The 27,483-nt window shown below is 35.3% G+C and overlaps 1 protein-coding gene across 1 annotated transcript; it reads right to left on the bottom strand.

Moving 5' to 3' along the window:
- Nucleotides 1-5,988: 5,988 nt before the first annotated feature.
- On the bottom strand, nucleotides 5,989-26,876 carry nrsn1l (neurensin 1-like). Its single transcript, XM_042506830.1, has 4 exons — nucleotides 26,801-26,876; nucleotides 22,240-22,307; nucleotides 8,897-9,049; nucleotides 5,989-7,145 (listed from the first exon to the last, which is right to left on the bottom strand). The coding sequence occupies exons 2-4, from the start codon at nucleotides 22,291-22,293 to the stop codon at nucleotides 6,750-6,752; spliced, it is 603 nt and encodes a 200-aa protein (XP_042362764.1). The 5' UTR covers nucleotides 22,294-22,307; nucleotides 26,801-26,876; the 3' UTR covers nucleotides 5,989-6,749.
- Between the last annotated feature and the right edge of the window lie 607 nt (nucleotides 26,877-27,483).

The following is a 27,483-nucleotide window of genomic DNA, read 5'->3' as shown; positions in this document are numbered from 1 at the left end:
CAAAGTGACTGACTTCGGCCTGACCTGCAGCGTGTCATCTGCTAGGCTGGCTCGTACAGTCCTACCTGCCCATTTAGGTAATTAAGTGGAGCTGTATTTGATGTACTCCAGGCTAATAAAAAGTTGTTATGCTGAGAATATGACATCCACACTCTCTGTGAGGGGTTTTACAGCAGTGATAGTAGATCAAACATAGCACTCCAGGTAGCAAGACATGCCACTACTCTCTCAACCCAAGGCATCATATATTGCCACTTTCTTAGTGGACTTCCGCGTCCACATTTTACAGTCTAGATATCTTTCTGCGTCTGCTGTTGACGTTTTGGGATGCTGCGACTGATGCTGGGATGTCAACAAACATGGTGGGATTAAGCCACAAAAGCACAGGATTATGTTTAGGCAACAAAAGCACATAGCAACCAACGCGGGGACGTCAACAAAAGCACATGCTGACAGGCATGGTTAGAATTAGGGAACAAGGGCACAGATGGTTAGGTTTCGTCGAAAACGCCACATGGTGAGGTGCAGAAGAAAACCCATCAAAGCAATCACTGTACTCCCACATAAAAATCTGGGTTAAGTTGGATCCATCCACTGCCCCTCCCTCCCGCCCTAAAGAGTCCATCGTGCTTCTTATATTACGTGTAAGGATGTAACAGTTACTGGTTATCACGATTATCACGATTGGTTAGTACTATCATTCAAATTTAAATAATCATGATAACCGTGTGTGATTACCGTGCTTTGTAATCATGGTAAACACTGTCAGCAGGGCCCGAAATTACCTGACTTTCTCTTCTGTGGCACTTTTTACCGCACAAGACATCAGCTGATCACTAAACTATCAGCAGCTGCCGGTCTGCTGGGAGCTAACGCTGCGTGCATACTGATGAAGGTTATGAGATATTAAGACAGAGGCCCCGTAGTTTGAACCAACACAGCAAACCTCAGCAGGTGTGAATTGGATATAGTAAGTGTTAGTTGGAATTTGATCATCTGATTTACTTTTCTTAACAGTTTTGGACAGTATGGAAACTACTGCTAAGTTATTCATAGAAATGAATACAGAAACGAGTCTGTTAGAACTTACTGAAAGTCCTCGACGTGGTCTCCCAGTGTGACTTGACCTTGTGTTCTATCTTCACATGAGCTACGTAGTGGAGACTCAGGGTCAACCAGACGGCCTGCTCAACCCTGGACAGAAGACTCACTGTTTTTCCAGATAGACCACAACTCCACCACCAGTCCCTGGAAACTCCATGTACCTGCTGTTTCCTCATTACTCTGATCTCACTGACTTATTGTACAACCTAGAACTTAAGTTAATTGTGTACGTCCACAGCCACCTTTTAAATGTTTTCAATCTTCCTCTTCCTTTCTCACATTTCTAACATGTAACAAAATATTTAGTTTTGTTTGCTAATGCAGGTTTACTGCACTCAGAATGTCATTGCTAACAATAACATTCTCTTTTCAGACACTAAAGCGGTGCCAAGAAGAGACAGGAATTCAGCTGATGGAGACCTGGAGGAGGAAGCTCACCTCTCACTCACCACCACCCTGTGAATCCTCCTGCATGTAGGTTTTCTTTTTGATAATTCACTGTAAATGAATTGAACATAAGTTTATTTCTCAAGCATACATAGAATACACTTAAAAAACTCCTGAGAGGGTTTTTTTTATTCACTCCTGAAATTCATTAAGGATCCCCCTGATCTTTGCTATTATTCATGTTGCAGGTCCAGGTCTTGAGCCCTGAGAATTCTGCTGATGAAGTTGCAGACCTGAATGACCGGCTGATGTTTGTGGACATGCTGAAGGCAGTGCTCCAGCTTGATGCTGATAAGCAGATCAAGCAGATCAAACTGCCTTATGATTACATTGTTTTTAACATATAATGACTTATAGCTCTCTTTGAGCCTGTTTATACCTGGTATTAAGATGTTTCGATGATCTAATCACAACTGGACAGCTTTAAATAGATGTGTAAACCTTCAACAACACACATTGTGATCCGATCACTCAAACCACTTGCTAAGGTGGTCAGGCCCCAACAAGTATGTAAGAGGTAAGAGGAAAATTACGTTGTCAATTTAGGCTATTTTGATAACAGCGCGCAAATAATGATGCACAAAAAGATTTAGATATCGCACATTTAATGCACCCCGATAGTAGTTCCAAAGCCCAGCGCTGTTCCTGGAGGCTCGGCGCTAACTTTCCATAACTTGCACATTTTATCACAAGTTGGACAAAGTGTAACGTGACCATTCATCATCTTGTCATGTGGTAGGATTCATGCTGAATTCTGCTGACAGCAATATCTCCAGCTGTACAAACGAATCGAGAAACTAGCAAGAGTGTGGACAGTGCTGGTTGTAGCACATTTTTATTGAACAGAGCTTGAATGTATCATAATGGCATCCCTGCCGATTTCAACACAGATTAGTTGTTGTTTTTTTGTTTTATGTTCTTTCTCTTCACATACACTCCTCTATGCTGTAGTGGTAGTTTATGAGTTGAGTGTACTACTAGTTAGGTGGGTGTGTTACAGAGGAGGACGTAGATATATTCTTCTGTATATTGTAATGGCTTTGTGGCTGATTGGTGAGTGTAAAAAAGTCCTCTGACGTGGGCGCAATTTTGGCATCCCTCTCTGGATGGCGTCTAGGCTGCTGCCTATTTCGCCTATGGCACGCCCCACCTGTGCATGGATGTAAGAACTGTGCACACGGTCCTTTGACCTTCTAGTGTAAATGAGGTAGGAGTAACAAAATCACACAGGTGGTCAGCTTAAGACACGTGATAGAAACAGGTGTAATGTGTATCGGCTGTCCATTTGTACTTAAATCACCGAGACGCGTATTAATGCCAGGTGTAAACAGGCTGGTAATGTCTCACGTGTGTGCAGAAGATAAAGGTTTATCTTGGTTGATAAAGATGTCCAATGTAATGATCCATTGTCTTGCAGTGTTGAGGTCCTGATTTGATGTTATGGACATCTGCTAGAACAGCACCCTGACTTCTAAAGCTCTGAGTGGGTCTCTGCTGCAGAAGGGTCCGTCCAAAAGGGTCAAGTCTGGATGGCACAGGTCCTCTACATCAGTCACATCAGAATCAGTCAGTTTACAAAGGAGATTTTAAGAACTCAGCTTGATCTTTTCCATTATTTAATCTCAGATTTCTAAACTAATTGATTTAAACCAAAGTTCAAGTTGTACTATCTTAATGAAATTGGCTTGATAATAATCTAATAATAATTCTCTGAACAAATTCAAACAGGCCCAAAACAATTAACCAAAAGACACTAAAAGCAACTAAAAGCAACTAAAAGCTTCAAAATTGGGTGTCAGTCCTTAGTGGATAAAGCACTGCATAAAATCTTTTCAACCTATCACAAACTGGGTTTAATATAGATATTTTGCCACAGTGAAACAGCTGATAAAATGGAACCAAATGCTAATAAACCTTAACACATTTAGGTATGCAGATAGCAAATTTATTTTGGCCATTTGCTTTACACTACTTGATCCACATGTTATTATATTATCTTCATCATAGCCACTAACACAATAAAACAAAGACACATCAATAATAACATCCAGTAAAATCAGTGCAGTTAACCAATCAGGAACATTTTTTACATTTTGTTCTACCTTGTACTCTGTTAATCCAACTCATTTAAATACCTGAAGGATCTAATCAAACAGTTGGCCTCTAAGGTGCCAGTGCAAATTCCTCTCACCTCGGCGTTCCACCACTCACTGTGTGTGCCTGTAAACATGACATCTGATTGGTGTGAAAATAAAGTAAGGGAAGTGCTGGGCCAATCAGAAAAGAGTCTTTGTTCAGAGTTGAGAATGGAGCACTTGAAGCCCAACTGTTGCCTGGAGACACATTGCAGGCAATTACAGAGCCAGATTACAGTGTGGAGAGAATAGGCGATATTGTCAATGGAGCATGGATTTGTGTGTGGGTGAGTGCAGTAACTGTACATGTGTTGAATACAGCTGAGCATTAGTGGAGATATGTGAAAATGTAGATACAAAGGTGAATGAGTCATGCTGTCCTTCTGTGGCCAACCTTTCTGGATGTCCTGTGTTACATACAGTATGTTAATGGAAACATATGTTTTCTAAAAGATACATGTAATAACACCACCATGTCTACTTGGAAAGCTGGTACCACTTCAATTTTAAAAATAGTTAACACTTGATATGAAGACCACATCTATAATGCATTAATGCAGTGAATTATAATGCATTCATGACACTTTATGAATACATTCATAAACACATATAGTGCTAACTGACACACTATATCAATAGTCATAAGCCATTATAGATGTGACTTATAATGATTTTTAAGTGGCAAGGGTCTTATGGATGCTCTTGACTTGTTATAAACTAGAGGTTGAACGCTGGGGCTTATAATGCATTATAAATATTTATACTCACTTATTCACACATCAACAATTAACTGTAGTAAGGACTCATAGTGTGACATAACAGTCCATGCTGTATCATAAGTTATCATTCCATGTGTTAAGTAAAGTGAGGTCCATATTGATGTATTTATAATAATTCATGCTTTATCATAATGTTTCATTGTAGGTGTTAAGTGTAATCATTTTCATGCATTTATAAGAATATATGCCGTGTCATAACCGCGTCACACTAAAATACTTTGAAAATGCATTTAAAAGATTGTATTTTGACCACAAAGACTGAGGATCTTGCAGTGTCAGATGTGGACAGAAACTGTTGCAGTCCTTGAAATCCACAGTGATTATGTAATATGCTGTAGCTAGCTAGCTAGCGAACCATAACCCATACCAAAGAGGCTATTTGCAAGTTAAGTTAGCCACTGGAATGTTTGCTATTTGCCTATAAGCTAAACATATGTTTTAGCTGACAATTGCTAGCTCCACTCATATACATGGATACATATGATTTTTGAAGCTAGCAATTTTAAGTTAAAGCATACAGTTAGCTCGCCAGCTAATAGCAAACAATCCAGTAGTTAATGTTAGCTAACAGGTAGACCCTACAGTGGTTAGCTGGCTAGCTTACAGCATATAGCATACTTACCAGGGATTTCAGGAGCTGCAGCAATCACTGTCAACGTTTTTCTTTTCCACTCTAACATAGTACAAAATGTGAAGACATGTCAAAGAAGAAATCTTATTTGAGCAGAGATAAAGAGTGCCTCTTTGACATGGCCTCTCATTTGTACCACTAAACACTGGAGAAGAAATAAGTGGACAGAGATACTGCTCTGAAATCCCTGGTGAGTATGCTGTATGCTAACCACTGCAAGGGCCTTCTGCAAGCTAACTTTAGCTTCTGGATTGTTTACCATTAGCCTACAAGATAACCATATGGTTCAACTTAAGATTGCTAGCTTCAAAATTTATATATCAAGTAATCATGTATTTTCTATGGTTAGCTTGTAGGCTAATAATAAATATCCCAGTGGCTAACTTAGCTTGCAAATAGTCTGTTTGGTATGGGGACAGTGGTTGCTAGCGAGGTAGCTAGCTACAGTATATAGCATACTCACTGTGGATTTCAAGGACTGCAGCAGTTTCTGTCCACTTCTGACACTGCAAGATCCCCAGTCTTTGTGAAATCTGACTCTGTGGCTTAAAACTCTCTGAAATGCATGAAAAAGATTACACTTTACCTACAATGAAACATTAGGATGAAGCATAAATTATTATAAAAGCATCAAATATGTACCTCACTTTACCTAACACATGGAATGATAACTTATGATACAGCATGGACTGTTATATCACACTGAGTCCTTACTACAGTTAATTGTCGATATGTGAATAAGTGAGTATAAATATTTATAATGCATTACAAGCCCCAGCATTCAACCTCTAATTTATAACAAGTCAAGAGCATCCATAAGACCCTTGCCACTTAAAAATCATTATAAGTAACATTTATAATGGTTTATGACTATTGATATAGTGCATCAGTAAGCACTATGTGTTTATGAATGCATACATAAACAATTATGAATGCCTTCATGATGCATCATAGACGTGCGTACGTAGAAAGTTTTACCAAAAAATACTTTTAAAAAAATCCAGCAAATACTATAAAGTGGAGGGTAAAAACATATTTTCTACCATCAGTCATTAGGATTCAACTCTCTGAGTGCTGAGGTGGACATAACTTACTGAATTTTTAAAATATATCACTAGTGCACTGCACAAACACAGTCTACGGTCAACGACTATATCCCTGTCCTGTAGTATGAGGTGTTTAAAAGAGCCACAAAGTCTCTGGTCTAAGTCCTGGGGCCTCATTTAGACATTTTAATTTGGAGTGATTATAAAGTATCTATGATCTATGCAGATCAAGTTGTGCTTTGAAGGGCAGATTGGTGTTTTAAAGGAACCTGTCTCTCTCACTCCTCACACATAAAACTGCCGGCAGGTGTGGGGACACTCACAAGCCTCCGGCTGAGTGCCACTATGTTGGAGCTCTCCCCAGGGAATGAGAGGGTTGCCTCTATGCGGCTGCAAATAGCTACAAGGAGGTCTCTGACTGTTGTTTGTGCGTATGCACCACAAAGCAGTTCAGAGTACCTGGTTTTCTTGGAGTATCTAGGTGGTGTCCTGGAAAGGATGCCAACCGGGGAATGATTGTTCCTTCAACAACACCGCTAAGACCAGTAAATGAGGCCCTAGGACTAGAACAAAACGCTGTACACTATGTAGCTCAGCAGTGATCGTTTTAAGGAGTGGGCTGCACATTTTCCACTTTTGACAGTGTGACAGGTATCTTACCCTCCTCTGTACCTGGCGGCTTCGTGACCACATCCCCGGGATCCCTAAATAACCTTCCTCTCCGTCCACCTTCCCCCGATTTGTGAAACAGCTTCTCTTTCAGGTTGGCCCTGGGAAGGATCCAAACCACAACCCCCATCACCGCCAGGGCCGAGCCAAGACAAAATAGCCCGATTCCGGCCGAAGTGCTGAGGTGTAGCCCCCTGTTGAAGCTGACGGCTTGGGTGTCCACGAAGAACAGGTCCCCCTCTCCGAACGACTCAATTTTATGGGGAGTGGAGTAACCGACTGATAGGCTGGCAATCCCAGCAGTCAGGATCAGGAGACCCAGGGCCAAGGACACCTGGAGAGAGACAGAGATAAAAACCCCAAGTAAAAATTTGTGCAGCCCTGGTCCTTCTTCTATAGGTGGTCCTGTTTGCTCTGTGCTCTTCATTTCTTGTTAGGAAAGGTCATTTTGTTGTGTGTGATGCAAAAAAATCCAAATTGCCAAATGAGCAATTTGGCATGCAATTCCTCACCTTTACAAATACCACAGCACCACAGCTTTATCATGCAGAGTTTAAAATGCAGAATTTGCACAATAATACATGAGTATATCAGAGATGTCTATAGTTATAACACTGGTGAAGCATAGAGGTAGCACAACTGTCTGACACCCTCCCTAAACCAACAGTGAGGCTCGCAGAGACAAGAACTGCCAATGTCAGGATGTATTTCTGCCCTTCGTTAACTGTAACTTTTGCTGCTTTCTGTCTTGATCGGGACACTATTGAACTTTTTCAACTTTTTTTCCTGGTTGGATAAGGGTTAAATAATAAATAAAAATTAACAGCACAGCATGGGAAATTTGAATGTCTAATTTTCAATGAAAACTATAAGTGGATCTTTATGTAATGTGTTAAATGGGGGGTGTGCTAAAGGCTTTTACAATCACAGCAAGCCTCAAAATAGGTCATTATCAATATTACTGATTGATGCAGTAACCAAGGGAGGGACTGATAATGGGTCCAGCTGATGTCAGTAACTTTGGTAACATCATTATAGTTGCAGTAGGGGACCACAAGTGTCATGAAAATAGTAATTAAGTATTTAATTGATCAAAAGCCAGTACTGATCCATCCTGAACTCACATTTTTAGCTACGATTTTTCCTCCTTCCCACATCCAGCTTATGTTTGCATAAAACAAATGATAGCCAATCAAATAGCCTGTTACATCCCATACATATTTTTACCTTTACCAGAACAGGGTCCAAAGTTTCCTGGAGAGGTTAAATGATTAAGCAAATAGAATAGTTAACAGAAAGGAAAAGCAGAAAAATGCCCTTTAAAATTCTTTATTGAAATCTGTAATATTATTTGAACTGTGAATCCAGTTATTTAATATTTTTAACAGCATAACAGATTTAAATCCATTAAGTTGTTTTAAATGACCTACTTATTTACTGTTTTATGTTTTTTTATGAAAAACATAAAACTCTTAACTCTCTTTAATTTAAACTAGTCATCGATTTCTTTCTTATAATTCCTCTTTGTGTTGCCCATTTATTAATGCAATAAATTACTTTCTAATTTAGTCTATTGTCATCAAATGTATTAATGTCTTTTTTAAAAAACTGTTTATTTTCTACACTTGTGGTTCTCTAAGAAAAAGGCCACTTTTTCTTTAATATGATTATTATGATATGATCAAACTTTGTAACGGTAATGCAGAAAATGTGCTGGACTGAAAACTGGACTGGACATTTTTTTATAGTAATCAGTGACTTATATTTCTTTCTATAAAATATCAGAGTAGGACTGATTAAGTAAAGTACACTGTGGGTCTTGTCTTGCTACTAATTAATGCAAGACTTGCCCAGAAGGCTGAGCCCTGAAAACCCACAGACAGACAATAACTACAACATCTGATATGCATTTCATGGATTTGTTTACCGTTATTTTTCTCATTTTGAGCCTTACAAATGATTATGTCTTTTAAATTATTTCATTTTGTGGGCACTGAAACTTATAGTTATGTCACTACTCTTATTAAACTGATGTTTTACAGTCCAGCAGCAGAGATTAAAGGGTGTAAGTAGATTGGATCTTACCTTCCAGACTGCCGAGTTCCACCACAGGGCTGACCTCTGGCTCTGGACGAACCCCTGCTCCTCCGGGTCTCTCTCCCACGTTGACGACGAGCACTCCTCGTAGAAGTGGTGCAGATAGGAACGAACCCCAAACTGAAGACAGCTGGAACCCGCCTGGAAGGATGACATACACAAAGAGCAAAATCTCAGTAATTCTTCCAGCTCTTACACATTTGAGGAGAGCTAGTAAAGGCTTCAGATTACAGCGCGCAAAAGCCCTTTTTTTTGTCGGTCCCCTTGTATCCCCTTGTAACTCTTCATGAGTTTTTTTGTTCGTCAGCAGCAGTTTTTGTAGTTTTAGTTGCAGGGTGGATAACTGATCAACTGTACAGAGAGGCGGCTGAAAGCAGACTTTAAGACCCAGCTCAATGACTGGCCATGTTTAACTTTGACTGCGCCTGGTCTTCTTCTACTTGATCTGTTCCTTGAGTAGCTCTGTGCTCCAAGAGTGTGGTGCAATGGATAACGAATGGTATCTATATTCCAAAATTAATAAATAAACAATATGATGAAAAGATCATTGTATAGCAAGTCGATAAAATGGACATACCATGTCAAAGAAAAAAAAAGTATAGCATGTAAGGAAAGTATGAGCAATGACTCATAGTATAATATGCTATAAAAATGCGATGAAGTCAGTAAAACATGTTGATAAAAATGTGAAAAAAGGACTTTATTATGCATATAAAAATTTGATTAAAAATATCATTGCAAAGTATACCAAAAACATAGTATACTATGATGAAAAAAATGAAAGTCATTTTTTAGTATGTCAATACAAGAAATGTGATTAAAAATGTCATAGTATAGTATGATCATAACAATGTGAAAAAAGTTAAAGTATTGGGTGACAATAAAAAAGTGATGAGAAAAATCATATAATACACCATAAAAATGTGATGTAAATATCATAGTATAGGATGATTAAAAACTGTGATAAAATGTCAGACTATAGAATGACGGAGATATGTGATGAAAAAGCCATACCGTATTTGCCATCCAAAATGGAATAAAAAATATCACAGTATAGCATGTCATCTAAAATAGCATAAAAATTTTGTAGTATAAGATATCATCCACAGTAGCATAAGAACAGTATAGTATGTCAGCCAAAATAGCATGAAAGAGTCATATTATAGTATAAAGAATATAGTATATTGTCCAACACAACATAAAAACATTATTGTATATTGCCATACTATACCATGACATTTTTCATGATTTTGGATGACATACTATACTATGACATTTTTGATGATTTTTATGTGACATCCTATACTGTGACGTTTTTGATGGCTTTTGGACAACATACTACACTATGTTGTTTTTGATGACTTTTGGACGACATACTACACTATGGCGTACATATCATACTATGTGTTATGATGCTTTTGACGATTTTTGGTAAAAATACTACACTATTATGTTTTTGACGGTTTTTGGACGACATACTGTCCTATGTCGTTTTGATGATTCTTGGACGACATACTATACTATGACATTTTTTTGATTTCTTTTAAATGACATACTATACTATGATTTATTTGATGATTTCTGGATGACATAAAAAACTATTTGACATTTTTGATGATTTTTGAGTGACGTTTTTGATGATTTTTGGACGAAATACTATACTATGACATTTTTTTATTTCGAATGAGAGACATACTATACAATGACATATCTGATGATGTTTGGACGACATACTCCACTATGACATTTTTGATGATGTTTGGAGGACATACAATACCAAGACGTTTTTGATGGTTTCTGGAAGACATACTATACTATGATGTTTTTGATGATATTTGGACAACACAGTTTACCATGACATTTTTTATGATTATTCAACGACATGTTATATTCAACAATGTTTTTTAATGTTTTTTTGCCGACATACTGTAGTATGACATATTTGATGATGTTTGGACGACATACTATACAATTACGCATTTGATGGTTTTTGGACAACATACTATACTGTGACTGATGTTTTTGATGATTTTTGAGCGACATACTACACTATGAGGTTTTTGATGGTTATGGATGACATACTTTCTATGATGTTTTGATGATTTTTGGATAACATACTATACTATGACATTTGATGATTTTTGAGGGACATACTGTACTATGAAGTTTTTAATGATTTTTGGACGACATATTATACTGTGAAGTTTTTGATGATTTTTGTACAATTTACTAGACTATGATGTTTTAGGTGATTTTTGGACAACAAACTACACTATGACGTTTTTGAAAGCTTTTGGACGACATACTATACCAAAACAATTTTGATGATTTTTAGACGACAAACTATACTAAGACATATTTGATGGTGTTTGGACGACAAACTATATTATGACGTTTTTGATGATTTTTGAGCAACATACTATACTATGTTGTTTTCGATGACTTTTGGACGACATGCTACACTATGGCGTTTTTGATGATTTTTGGACAACATACTATGTGTTATGATGCTTTTGATGATTTTTGGTAAAAATACTACACTATTATGTTTTTGATGGTTTTTGGACGACATACTGTCCTATGTTGTTTTGATGATTTTTGGATAACATGCTATACTTTTGATGGTTTTTTGACAACATACCATACTATGACATATTTGATGATGTTTGGACAACATACAATACTATGACGTTTTTAATGATTTTTGAGCGACATACTATACTATGACACTTTTGATGGTTCTTGGAAGACATATTGTACTACGTTGTTTTTGATGACTTTTGGACGACATACTATACTATGACATTTTTTGATGATTCTTGGACAACATACTTTACTGTGATGTTTTGATGATTTTTGGATAACATACTATACTATGACATTTGATGATTTTTGAGCGACATACTATACTATGAAGTTTTTAATGCTTTTTGGACGACAAATTATACTGTGACGTTTTTGATGATTTTTGTACAATTTACTATACTATGACGTTTCAGATGATTTTTGGACGACATACTATACTAAAACATTTTTGATGATTTTTAGACGACATACTATACTATGACGTTTTTAATGACTTTTGAGTGACATACTATACTATGACGTTTTTGATGATTTTTGGACGAAATACTATACTATGACATTTTTTTATTTCAAATGAGAGACATACTATACAATGACATATCTGATGATGTTTGGACGACATACTCCACTATGATGTTTTTGATGATATTTGGACAACACAGTTTACCATGACATTTTTTATGATTATTCGACGACATGTTATATACAACAATGTTTTTTAATGTTTTTTTGCCGACATACTGTAGTATGACATATTTGATGATGTTTGGACGACATACTATACAATTACGCATTTGATGGTTTTTGGACAACATACTATACTGTGACTGATGTTTTTGATGATTTTTGAGCGACATACTACACTATGAGGTTTTTGATGGTTATGGATGACATACTTTCTATGATGTTTTGATGATTTTTGGATAACATACTATACTATGACGTTTTTGATGTTTTTTTGACAACATACCATACTATGACATATTTGATGATGTTTGGACAACTATGACGTTTTTAATGATTTTTGACTGACATACTATACTATGACACTTTTGATGGTTCTTGGAAGATATATTGTACTACGTTGTTTTTGATGACTTTTGGACGACATACTATACTATGGTGTTTTTGATGTTTTGGACGACATACTATACTATGATGTTTTGATGATTTTTGGATAACATACTATACTATGACATTTGATGATTTTTGAGCGACATACTATACTATGACGTTTCAGATGATTTTTGGACGACAAATTATACTAAAACATTTTTGATGATTTTTAGACGACACACTATACTATGACGTTTTTAATGATTTTTGAGCAACATACTACACTATGACGTTTTTGATGGCCTTTGGACAACATACTATAGTATGATGTTTTTTTCAGACGACACAGTATACTGTGAGGTTTTCGATGATTGTTGGACAATACTATGATGTTTTTGATGATTTTCGGACGACAAACTATACAAAAACATTTTTGATGATTTTTGGACGACATACTATACTATGATGATTTTGAAGGTTTATGGACGACATACTATACTAAGACATTTTTGATGATTCTTGGACGACATACTATACTATGACATTTTCTTGATTTCTTTTAAACAACATACTATACTATGATTTATTTGATGATTTCTGGATGACATACAAAACTATGACATTTTTGATGATTTTTGAGTGACATACTATACTATGACGTATTTGATGATTTTTGGACATCATACTTTACTATGACGTTTTTGATGATTTTTGGACGAAATACTATACTATGACATTTTTTTATTTCGAATGAGAGACATACTATACAATGAGGTATTTGATGATTCTTGGACGACACACTATTCTATGACATTTCTGATTATTTTTGGACAACATACTCATACACTATGAAATGTGCTAAATTTCTAGAAACATCCTAAATGTCCTAAAGTCCTACAAACTTCCTAAATTCCAAGAAATGTCCATAAATCCAGGAAATGTCCTAAAGTCCTACAAACTTCCTAAATTCCAAGAAATGTCCATAAATCCAGGAAATGTCCTACATTCCTAGAAATGTCCTAAAATCCAAGAAATGTCCCAAAAATCCGGGCAGTATCCCAAAGTGCCGGACATACTGTAGAAAAGAGAGCATGTGTTAGTAAGTACTGAAATTTTCCAGCAACAAAGACATTCATAATGGCTTGATTTTTTTCCTGAAAAAATACCACCTCTTTAAGAACCAAATGATAAAATCTACATCATAAATTGAGAATAGAGAACAAACGCGACGATGTACTGGGAAAAAAAAAAATTAAAGGAAACATTCTGAAGAGTGCAATTTTTCAGTAGCCTGCACAGCCCCCCTTCCCCCTCTCGCTCCCTAAAGTGATCCGCCATACTATGTTCTTTGGCTCTATGAAGCCTGTTCATGCCACCTTCAACTAATTATCAGGAAAGAAATCACATCCTGGCTCCTGATCAGTGCCTCTTTTTGCACCCCGATGGGAGTGTGCAAGTGGACGACATACTGTCCTATGTCGTTTTGATGATTTTTAGATAACATACTATACTTTTGATGGTTTTTTGACAACATACCATACTATGACATATTTGATGATGTTTGGACAACATACAATACTATGACGTTTTTAATGTTTTTTGAGCGACATACTATACTATGACACTTTTGATGGTTCTTGGAAGACATATTGTACTACGTTATTTTTGATGACTTTTGGACGACATACTATACTGTGACGTTTCAGATGATTTTTGTACGACATACTATACTAAAACATTTTTGATGATTTTTGGATGACATGCTACACTATGACGTTTTTGAAGGCTTTTGGACGACATACTATACCAAAACAATTTTGATGATTTTTAGATGACATACTATACTATGACGTTTTTAGTGATTTTTGAGCAACATACTACACTATGACGTTTTTGATGACCTTTGGACAACATACTATAGCAGTGTTTCCTCTACACTCATTCCTAAATCCTATCCGCCGCTCCTTCAAATGTCGTTTTTTTTTGGTTGTTTTTTTTTTTAAATTGCAAATACACCACCGCCGCATCACAGCACAGTCCTGCACTGCGTTGGGTGTCGCGAGTGCTGAGGCAGATAACTATCTTGCTCCGTATCTACTCTTTGGGGTAGATACCACCGCCCCTTCCCACCCCCCAACAGAACTAATTGGTGCCGACGTTAATTAGCTACTCGCATCCAGGCATCAGGTCGGAGAGTCAGAGGAGTGTCGGCTTGAAAATAGCGTGCAACTTACCGGAGAAAAGGTAGACTTATTAGCTTAAGAAAACTTATAATAGATTTTATTAGTTAAATAAACATTCGCAAAATATTGATGGCCAGCTAAGGTTACGTAGCTTAAGTTAATTGGGCCCGGTGCAAACTCAACTCAGTGTCGCTAACGTGAGTAAACTAATTGATAGCATTAAGCGATATACACGCCATGATGTATTTTTACATTCAGCCTTTAAAAAGCGATTTTCATGCCAACCATTCAATAAAAAGGGGCATTATGCTGGGCATAAAACTAAAATCTGCAGTCAAGTGTCATTTGTTTACGCCGCCACGGCTCCCCGGAGAGCCTGCCCCCACTGCTGAAAAAAATCCTAGAGGAAACACTGTATAGTATGATGTTTTTTTCAGACGACACAGTATGCTGTGAGGTTTTCGATGATTGTTGGACAATATTATGATGTTTTTGATGATTTTCGGACGACAAACTATACAAAAACATTTTTGATGATTTTTGGACGACATGCTATACTATGATGATTTTGAAGGTTTACGGACGACATACTATACTAAGACATATTTGATGATGTAACTATGACGCTTTTGATGATTTTGGGACAATTTACTTTGCTATGCTGTTTTTGATGATATTTGGAAAACATACTACAAATAATGTTTTTGATGATATTTGGACTTTTTTGGACTATGACGTTTTGATGAGTTTGGACGACGTTTTTGATGTTTTTTTGACGACATACTATACTAATACATATTTGATGATGTTTGGACAACATACAATACTATGACGTTTTTAATGATTTTTGAGCGACATACTATCCTATTACACTTTTGATGGTTCCTGGAAGAGATACTATACTATGATGTTTTCAATGATTTTTGGACGACACACTGTACTATGATGTTTTGGATGATTTTTGGACGACATATTATACTAAAACATTTTTGATGATTTTTGGACGACGTGTTATACTATGACGTTTTTGATGTTTTTTTGACAACATACTATACTATGACGTGTTTGATTATTTTTGAACAACATACTGACGTTTTTAATGTCTGTTCGATGACATACTATAGTATGTCATATGATATTTTTGATGATTTTCGGACGAGAGATTTTTGGACGACATCCTATACTTTACTATGGACTTTACTATGTCGTTTTGATGATTTTTGGACGACATCCTATACTATGTGGTTTTGATGATTTTTGGACAACATACTGTACTAAAATATTTTTCATGATTTTTGGACAACATACAAATGTTACTATGACGCTTTGATGATTTTCGGACAATTTACTTTGCTATGATGTTTTTGATGATATTTGGAAACATACTACAAATAATGTTTTTGATGATTTTTGGACGACATCCTATACTATGTCGTTTTGATGATTTTTGGACGACGTACTATACTATAACATTTTTGATGATTTCTGGACGACATGCTATACTATGACATTTTTGAAGGTTTTTGGACAACATATTTGACGATGTTACTATGACGCTTTTGATGATTTCTGGACAATTTACTATGATGTTTTTGATGATATTTGGAAAACATACTATAGATAATGTTTTTGATGATTTTTGGACCTCATCCTACATGATTTTTGGACGACATGCTATACTCTGACATTTTTGATGATTTTTGGACAACATAATATACTAAAACATTTTTGATGATTTTTTGGAAGACATACTATACTATGACGTTTTTGAAGGCTTTTGGACGACATAATTTACTAATACATATGTGATGATGTTTTTCATGATTTTTGAGCAACATACTACACTACGACGTTTTCGATAGTCTTTGGACAACATACTATGTACTATGACAAAATACTACACTATTACGTTTTTGATGGTTTCTGGAAGACATACTGTCCTATCACATTTTGATGATTTTTGGATAACATACTTTACTATGACTTTTTGATGATTTTTGAAGGACATCCTATACGTTTTTGATGGTTTTGTGACAACATACCATACTATGATGTCATAGTATGTCATAGTTGATGTTTGGACAACATACAATACTATGACGTTTTTGATGATTTTTGGATGAAATACTATACTATGACATTTTTTAATTTTTTTCAGCGACATAGTATACGATGAACTTTTTGATGATTTTTGAGCGACATACTATACTAACACATTTTTGATGATTTTTGAGCGACATACTATACTAAAACATTTTTGATGAATTTTGTATGACATGCTATACTATGATGTTTTTGATGATTTTTTGACGACATGCTATACTATGATGTTTTTGATGATTTTTTGACGACACACTATACTATGACTTTTCTGATGATTTTTGGACAACATACTATACTATGATATTTTTGATAATTTTTGGGCGACATATACTATGACTTTTTTGATGGGTTTTCGGATGACAACCATATTACTATACTATATTATGACATATTTGATGATTTTTGGATGACATATTATACTAAAACATTTTTGATGATTATTCGACGGCATGCTATATACAATAATGTTTTTAATGGGTTTTTTGCGGACATACTATACTCTGACGTATTTGATGATGTTTGGACGACATACACAGCATGACGTTTTTAATGAATTCTGAGTGACACACTACACTGTAACATTTTTTTAAAATTTCTTTTGAGCAACATACAATACTATGAGGCATTTTTGATGATTTTTTGGACGACATACTATACTATGACATATTTGATGATGTTTGGACGACATACTATACTATGATGTTTTTGATGATTTTTGAGTGACACTACGCTATGACTTTTTTGATGATTTTTTTGGAAGAAATACTACACTGACATTTTTAAAAATTTCTTTGGAGCAACATACTATACTATGAGGTATTTGATGATTTTAAGACAACATACTATACTATGACTTTTTGTTGATTTTTGAATGACACATTATAGTATGAAATATATGATGTTGTTTGGACGACATACTATATTATTTTCAATGGTTATGTGATGTTTTTGATGATTTTTTGGACGAAATACTTTACTATGACATTTTTAAAAATTTTTTGAGCAACATACTGTAGTATACTATACTAACACATTTTTGATGATTTTTGAGCGACATACTATATACTAAAACATTTTTTGATGAATTTTGTATGACATGCTATACTATGATGTTTTTGATGATTTTTTGACGACATGCTATACTATGATGTTTTTGACGATTTTTGGACAACATACTATACCATGAACTTTTTGATGATTTTTGAGTGACATACTCTATAATGATGTTTTAATGATTTATGGACGCCATACTACACTACGGCAATATTTGATGATTTTTCGATGATTTTTGGATAACATACTATTCTGTGACGTCTTTGATGATTTTCATCAGCGACATACTATACAATGAACTTTTTGATGATTTTTGAACGACATACTATACTAAAACATTTTTGATGAATTTTGGACGACATGCTATACTATGACGTTTTTGATGATTTTTTGACGACATACTATTAAACATACTATTATGATGTTTTTGATCATTTTTGAGCAACATACTATACTATGACTTTTCCGATGCTTTTCGGATGACTTAAACATTTTTGATGATTCTCAGAAGAGATGCTATCCTATGGAGTTTTTGACAATTTTTGGACAACATACTATACTATGACATATTTGATGAGTTTTTGAGCGACATACTATACAATGAACTTTTTGATGATTTTTGAACGACATACTATACTAAAACATTTTTGATGAATTTTGGACGACATGCTATACTATGACGTTTTTGATGATTTTTTGACGACATACTATACTATGACAAATTTGATGATGTCTGGACGACATACTATACTATGATGTTTTTGATGACTTTTGAGTGACACATTATAGTATGAAATATATGTTGTGGTTTGGACGACATACTATATTATTTTCGATGGTAATGGACGACATACTGCTGTGACGTTTTTGATGATTTTTTGGATGAAATACTTTACTATGACATCTTTTTAAATTTTTTGAGCAACATACTGTAGTATGATGTATTTGACGATTTTTGGACGACTTGATTTTTGAGCGACTTTTTTTGATGAGTTTTGGACGACATGCCATACTGTGACGTTTTTGATGATTCTTGAGTGGCATACTCTATAATGATGATTTATGGACGACATACTATACTACGGCATTATTTGATGATTTTTCGATGATTTTTGGATAACATACTATTCTACGACGTCTTTGATGATTTTCATCAGCGACATACTATACTATGATGTTTTTGATCATTTTTTATTGTGGTCAGCCTAAGGCACACCTGTGCAATAATTATGCTGTCTACTCAGCATCTTGATATACCACACCTGTGAGGTGGGATGGATTATCTCGGCAAAGGAGAAGTGCTCACTAACACAGATTTAGACAGATTTGTGAACAATATTTGAGAGAAATGTGTCTTTTGTTTATAGTGTTGCGTTTATATTTTTGTTGAGTGTACTACAATGTGTTTAATGATTTTTGCCCCCCACTTAGTATACTATGTTGTTGATGTTAATGTTGATCTTTTTTTTGCATCATACTTTACCATGAAATGTTGATATGATGCTATAGTAAGATGTTTTTGGAAGACATATAATGCTATGATGTTTTTAATGACTTTTCAGCAACATAGTATAATAGGATGTTCATGATTATTTTTTAATGGCATACTGTACTCTAATGATTGTGAGGATTTGAGCACACTATACTATAACGTTTTTTGATGAATTTTTTAGTGACACATTATACTATGACCTTTAACAGAAAAAACATCAGTGTAAATTAGCATTTTACTATTGTAAAATAGCATAGCATAAAAATGTACAATATTGTTTACTATCCAAAATAACATAAAAAAGTTATTGTACAGTATGTTGTCCAAAATGGCACAAGAATTCATAGTGAAATATGTTGTGTAAATTAGCACAAAAACGTCATAGTCCAATATGTCTTCTAAATAAAAAAGTAGTAGTAGTACTAGTATAGTTGTCCAATAAAGAATAAAAAATTCAAAGTACAGTTTGTAGTCACACATCGCATAAAATTCTTAGTATGTTCTCTGTAATAGCACAAAAAAAGTTAGAATATTGTATATTGTCTAAAATAGCAGAAAAATGTAGTGTAAGTAATTGTAGTGTAAGTTGTCCAAAATAGCATATACTCATCATAGTATAGTTTGTTGTCCAAAAAAATCTTTAAAATGTCATAGTATAGTATTTTGCCCAAAATACAAGAAAAAGTCCAAGTATATGTTGTCAAATTAGAAAATATAATATCACAGTATAGTCTGTTGTCCAAAAAAAGCATAAAATATCATAGTATAGTAAGTCTTCCAAAATAGCATAAAAAGTCAATTTTTGGTTGTTCAAAATAGCATTTAAATGTAATTGTATAGTATGTCATCAAAAAATGCCTATCGTATGTCATAAAAATTATGAAAAAAAAAATCCTAGTTTATCATGCCATACAAATTGTGATAAAAGCATTATTGCACAATATGGCTATGAAAATCTAAATTATCAAAATTTTCAAAAATGTGATAAAACATCAAATAAAGCTTGTCACAATGTTATATAAAAGTCATAGCATGTCATAGTAACTGTGAAAAAGGGGAAAACGTTAATAAAATGTGTATCAAAAAGTCATAGTATAGGATGCCATAAAATTTTAATTACAAAGTCATAGCATAGTATGGTGAACATCAGTCGGTCATAGTATCAGATGTAAATAAAATATGATGGAAGTTATATGTCAAACATGATATAAACGTGACAAACGTCATAACATAACCGTCAAAAAATGTGATGAAAACACTGTTTGGCATTCGATAAAAATGTACTAATAAAGTCATAGTATTGTATGCTACAAAAAGAGGTGTTAAAAAAAATCATAGTATAGCATGTCAATAAAAATGTGATTAAAAAAGTCATAGTATCGTATGCAATAAAAATGTGATAAAATTGTCATAATAAATGTGATCAAAAATGTGGAAAAAAAACTCCATAGTATTGTATGATGGAGACTGTGTTAAAAACTGATCGATGTCAATGAAAATGTGATGAAAAAGTCAGAACTAAAGCATGTCATTTCAAATGTGATAAAAATGTAACTGTATAGTGAACTGCTAAAAACATGACAAAACTGACATATTATAGGTTGCAGTATCTATAGCATGCTAATAAAAATGTGATCAAGAAGTCATTGAGCTGCACCTACACATTCTCATCCGAACTCGTCACATGCTGCCGCTTTGCAGCGGACCTCCGCGTCTATTTATCACATTTTAGTATTCTTCTGCATCTGCTGTTAACATTCAGGGATGGCGCTACTGTGATGTCAACAAATGCACATGGTGGAATTACGCTGCATGTGGTTATGTTTAGACAATGGCACACTGTTTAGGGGAAGGAGTAGGGGTAAGGTGAAGAAAAAAAACATCACATTAAGACAGGAAGCATATGGGTGCCTTGCGCTCCTTAAATTACTGGCTATGTTTCAACCTAATGCCGTCCTGCTGCCTTTCATGTGGACACGGCAGGTGCCGTCTGGCTATCACTTGGCGTATATTAACACCACAACCGGATCTGTCTGGCCGGATTCTCACATTTTTATTGACATACTATTACTTTTACTTATTTAGATAAAATATTTATTTATTTTAAATAAATATTTATAAATAAAATAAATTAAATAAAAAAATTAAAAAAAATTATTCTCATCATTCTATACTATGACTTTTTTAAATAATTTTTTATGGCATCCTATACTGTGACTTTTTGATTCACATTGTATTAACATACTATGAGGTTTTTTCATAGTTACCATGACATGCTATGACTTTTTAATCACATTTTAATGGTATTCTATAAGATTACATTTTTAATTACATTTTTATTAACACACTACACTAGATTCTGACTTTTTTAAAACAGTTTTTATAGCAATGCTAAACTATGACTTTTATATCACATTATTTGTGACATGCTATACTATATTTTTATCACATTTTTGATGCAATCTGGCAGTGTTTTAAGCGCACACAGAAAGTATCTTTTGGCGTTGCGACTTAGGCCAATAAAATTGTCAGAGTAGCACTATTTTACGAGCACAGAATGAGAGTGGCCTGGCTGCATTTGTGTGTGTTCTTTTAAGTCAATCCGACTTAGAGTGAAAGGGGAGTGGCCTTTCCAAAATTAAAATTTTGGGCTTAAATCATAGCGTCCTCATCTGGCCAATTGGTGTCATATTTCTTGAGCTGCATTTGCACACAACTTCTGATGATTGGGGAAATTTTCAGCGGTCTATGATGCACCATCTCATACCAAAAACAAGAAAAAAGCAAAAGCAACAGTTTTTCAGCCCTTCAGGCTTGAACCCCTAATCAGATCATCACACAGACAAAGTGAACCTCACCTCACTGCTGGAGGACTCTCCTCCTGAGACACAGGGCTCCAAGCACAGCGCCATCACACCTCGTACACCTAAAGTAACACACACACAGATACATACAGTGGCTGATACATATTCAGAGTCCTCTCAACACAGTGATCTGTGCACATGTCAGCCTGAGCTGTCGGAACACAAACAGTTTTATCTGCTGAATATGGATTTCCCTCATAAAAGCCTCCATCCCTTCAGAGACAGGTTATAAATCTGGGCCTGTGTCGTCAGGTTGCCCTAGTTATTGTTGCCGCGTGTGAACGAATGACGGCTGCTGTGGCCCTGAGGTGGCTCTATTACCACCACGGATGAGTCACACACATGCAAGTGTGTGCACTATCCGTTCTTCCTCATACGCATATGCACACATGTCCCCCTGTTGTTTTTCTCCCAAGGCGGTTTGATTGATTTCTTTCATTCTCTGCCTTCAAACGGTTTCTTTTAGCGGCTTCACATGGCTGATCTCAGTCTGAACTGTACAGTCACTTTAACCTGAGCGCAATTTCAAACAAGACCCTGACAAACAAATCAGCGACCACCAAACGAGAACATCCTTCTCAGGTAATGTTAGGTTTTGACACGGCTAAAGTCTTGAACCTGACAAGATGAGCTGTGACTCGGTCCTGTAAAACCAGCTTTCTGTGACTTTCTGTGACTCCATGTGATTTGTGTTTAGAAGCCCTGTCCTCCTTGTAATTGGAAATTTTGGGCACATGAACATGAGAAAGAACCTGTGTGTGATTGCATCAGGATGAAGAAAACTTGATCAAACAGATAAACAGAATATCCCAACTCTTCAAGGTGATTGTCATGATGTTGCAGTTTGTGCTTTCACTTTTTTTGGGTAAAGCTTTTAGAAACAGTTTCCAAAGTTTTCCAAAGAAAATGCTGATTGTGGCCAGCAGTCATCAGAGTAAAGGGGAACAATGCCCATTTTCAACATTCATACATGTAATTCCTGTGGTCTAAGTCAAATCCCAAATCGAAAAACTAGAATGCTAAAAACTAGGTTTGCAAATTTTAAGCATTTTCCATTATCAATTTATTGTGAAAATTAACTAGTGATTAATCGATTAACTGTAATTTGAAAAAGAAAACAAAAACAAAACAAAGACTTTGCTATTTCAAAGAATATTAAATGCGCTTCTTCAGTTATTTGATTATATCAGTTATTTGATTAAATGTCACAAGATGGACTGAATTCTCATGTAAACTAAAGTGCTTATTGTGAGTGTCACAATGGTCAAATTAGCGTACATTATGGCAATTTTGGAATTATCGATCATACATAGGGCAGAATTATCGTGCAAATACAATAATTATCGTGCATCTGGCAACACTGGGTACGGCCGTTCCTATCCCACCGAGATGCTGAAAAACTTATCCATGCTTTTATTTCAAACCGATTAGACTATTGTAGTTTTATTTAACTGGTCTCCTGAAACAGTCAATAGAGAAAAAATCCAGCTTATTCAGAATGTTGCAGCTAGACTTTTAACCAAAACAAGGAAGATTGAGCACATTACCCCGGTTTTAGCTTTACTCCACTGGCTCCTAGTATTTCTTAGAATAGATTTTAAGATTCTTTTAATTGTTTTCAGAGCTCTTAATGGTTTGGGACTGGCCTACATTGCAGACTCTCAGTTGTTCTATAATCCTTCAGAAGCCCTTAGATCCTCTACTGCTCATACGCATAAGAAAATAGGAAAATAGAAAATCTATTTATATAGTCTGGCTTTTAATTAACGTAATTCTTGTATTTATTATTTTATGTCAATTCTGCTATTTGCACGGTTTTAACTGGTCTCTGTACTTTCCACTTTGACTCTTATACCTTGATTATCACCACGTCTTATGATTGTCTAATCTTGTTTTTGCTGTTGCACTTCTTTTATTCTAAAGCCCTTTGAGCTGCATTCCTTGTATGAAAGTGTTCTATAGATAAAGTTACTGTTATTATTATTATTATTATTATTATTATTATTACTATTCTTATTATTATTATTATTATTATTATCATTATGAAAATCAGTCTCCCATTCATTGTCTATGGAGCAACTCCAGACCTCATACTCAAGTTCGAAACTTCCTTCTCTGGATTCTGGCTTTGACAAAGAGCAGCTCATATTCACTCATATTGATTGAACTTTCTCCACAGTTTGGAATTAACATGGTGGAATTCTTAATCTAGGTGGTGTGCCGCTTTAAAACCTTTTTATTTTTAAAGTATTGACATCCCATTTATTTTCCGGGGTAGTTTTCCCTTTTAATGAAAACAATCTGACCTTTCTGGTTTTATTTGTGGTAAATGTCAACACAATTAGTGGCATGAATAAAAAAGGAAAGTCCACAACTAACATACATTTCAATGGACAACTTCATGTGACTTCCTTTCTAATCATCCTTTTCAGTAAATGTGCAGAGCACTAATTAGTGATTTTACTGCACTACATGTATTACATGTATTTGCTGCTATAGATACTACTTAGATCCTAAAGAAATAGTAACATCTTAGATACAAACATAATTAAATTAACCGTAAATATTAAAATTAGCACCACTTGAACAGATACAATATTAATATGGTGCTGATACATTTCTGTGGCTGTAATAATTGGATCCAATAAGGGGCCAGACTATATAGCAACTACAAATGCACATAAATATTTAGATTTAAATAGCATTTTGAAAGCAGTAGGTTTTATATTATTGTTGGTACCCTGAAGTAAATATTCAAAATACATTTCACAGTTTAGGGAATCACAGTGTATTATAGGGCCATTATGATAGCATGACAGCAACATATCTTTGAGCTGCTGACATAGTAACACCAATGTAAGTTCTATTACATTACATTACATTACATTGTAATATTGCTTACAATTTTATTTCCTGCATTTTGTTTTAATGATCATAAACAGTGTTTGGAGGAGTGGATAGAGTGGCACCCCATATACAGAGGTTGTATCCTTTCTGCAAGCCGCGGGTTCGATTCCATTCTCGACCCTTTGCTGCAGGTCGCCCCGCCTCTCTCTCCCCCTTTCATGCTTAAAAACTATCCATTAAAGGCAATAAACCACACATACACACACACACACACACACACACACACACAAAGTGTTTAAAAGTATGTACAATCTTGAGATTGTTAAATATTTCCATTTACTTTTAACTTCTAGTCTACAAAAGTTCAGGGTGAAATGTACTTTTCACTCATAAAATAATTACTTTTCAGATAAAGACTTTCCATTAAAAACACATTGTGAACTCATAAAAAACAACACATTGTTAAATATTAAAGCAGTGTTGCCCAACTTTTTGGCTTGTGACTTCTCACAAAAAAGAAGCGGCTAGTTGTGACTTTTTTATGTTTTAGATGTGTATGAGTTGTTTCCACCAGAGAGACATGTCCCCTCAAAACTTCTATAATTTCAATTAACTATTTGAGCCCTGAAGAGCGAAAATTGTACAGTTTTCACAAACATTTATTTAAGTAAATGCAGGACTTAGTTGTAATGGGGTACTTTTAGGTCTTTAGTAGTGCTTTTATTAAAGGATATGAGTATATATTTCTTTTCTATGAAAAGCGGTTTAGTATATAGTTATGCTTTAAATAAATATAAACATGTAGAGCACTGACTGATTACTGACAGTGTATTATTCAGACATGATGGATTCAGGTCTTCAGAACTGTTGACATTTATTTATTTAATTATTTTTAACATTTTTATGTCTTATTAAATGGATTTCTGTTTTTTTTAAGATCATAAAACATATGCAACTTCGACTAAGCTTTGGCACTGTATGCTATCCTTATACAGTTGTATTAATATTTCAGAGCGCTGTCCATGGTGCTGAGAGTTTTGCCATAACTTTCCCCCCAGTCCAAATGTTTCTGCAACATTTCTCCACACTCAGCTCTAAAACATAATTAAATTTAGATTTGACATATAACATTTCAACTTAACATTAACATTCAAATTTAATTTTAAACATTTTTATTTTAACAGTGACATTATGTTGAGCATATTTTTCGTGAAAGAATAAGTCTGATAGTTTGCAAATATTTCTCTTATGTTAAAAAGTGACTTAGAAAAAGTCACACCTTTTTTTAATGTTTTAGTGCTAAATGTGGAGAAATGTTGTCGTTTCTTCGCACAACTTTACAATCGGTGCCCCATAATTGAGCCCCGAAAATGCAACAGGCATTCTTCACTGCTCGAAACGAATGCAGTTTTTAATTGTATCGTTTCATTTCCTAAACTACCAGCCTTCGATATGTCGCAGTTTTGATCACACTCTTTCACAACAGGCAGAAACAAACGACGCGCGCGCGCGCACGCACGCACAGTAACCGGCAGCACTGAGCACAAACACCGGTGAGTCATCGCGGCCATGCAGCCTCGGTTCATGTCACACTTTTCTCTGTCGCGCTTCATCTACGGCGGCTCGTTTTTTCCCGTTCTGTCCGCACCGGTAGCCGCCTCAGATCACTCTAACGAGTTTACAACCGCTGACAGACTTTTAGTCTTACCCCCGGGCCGGAGTGCTCGCTCTTTTCACTGGGGCTCCATGACAGGTCGGATCGCTGAATCTCCTATGCTGTTGCTGATGACAATCAGCTGGACGGAGACACTGAGCATGCGTACAACTGGAAAAAAACAAAAAAGATAATTTATGACACCTGTGTCGTAAATTATGACACCGTTTCCTATCTTATACCGGGAGACGATTCAAAGCGTTTCGTCCATGCAGTTTATTCAGTGTGAAGATCTTTGTTACTTGACTGACTTATTTGGTGACATAACAATTTATAGTGAATCAGCAGATTCAACCAGGTAACACAATCAATTCTTTAAAGTATTGGTAGGGCCAGGGTGAGTTACTTTATTTCCAATTTCACCATCTTTACAGTTTTCATCAGGTTGTTTCAACATTTTTCAGGCTAAGGCCCCCTTAGCTGAAAAAGAGACGGAGCAAGGACCCCCAAAACATAAACTGCATTAAACTGAGTAGGATGGCCTAAAGTGCCATGTACAAACCTTTTTTTTTTTTTACCTTTTTATCAGCAGCAGTGAGATCTAGTGGCATTGGTAGGCTGTGGCAATCAGTGACAGCTTGTGGCATGCTTGTTGTGGCAGCTTCTGGCTACTCACAAATTATCAGTGTTTTTCATGTTATTTACTGAGTATTTACACCATGACGAGCACTGTAGTA

This window comes from Plectropomus leopardus, chromosome 18, assembly GCF_008729295.1.
Source record: "Plectropomus leopardus isolate mb chromosome 18, YSFRI_Pleo_2.0, whole genome shotgun sequence".
NCBI classification, from domain to species: domain Eukaryota; kingdom Metazoa; phylum Chordata; class Actinopteri; order Perciformes; family Serranidae; genus Plectropomus; species Plectropomus leopardus.
This window is presented reverse-complemented; position numbering and strand designations above follow the sequence as displayed.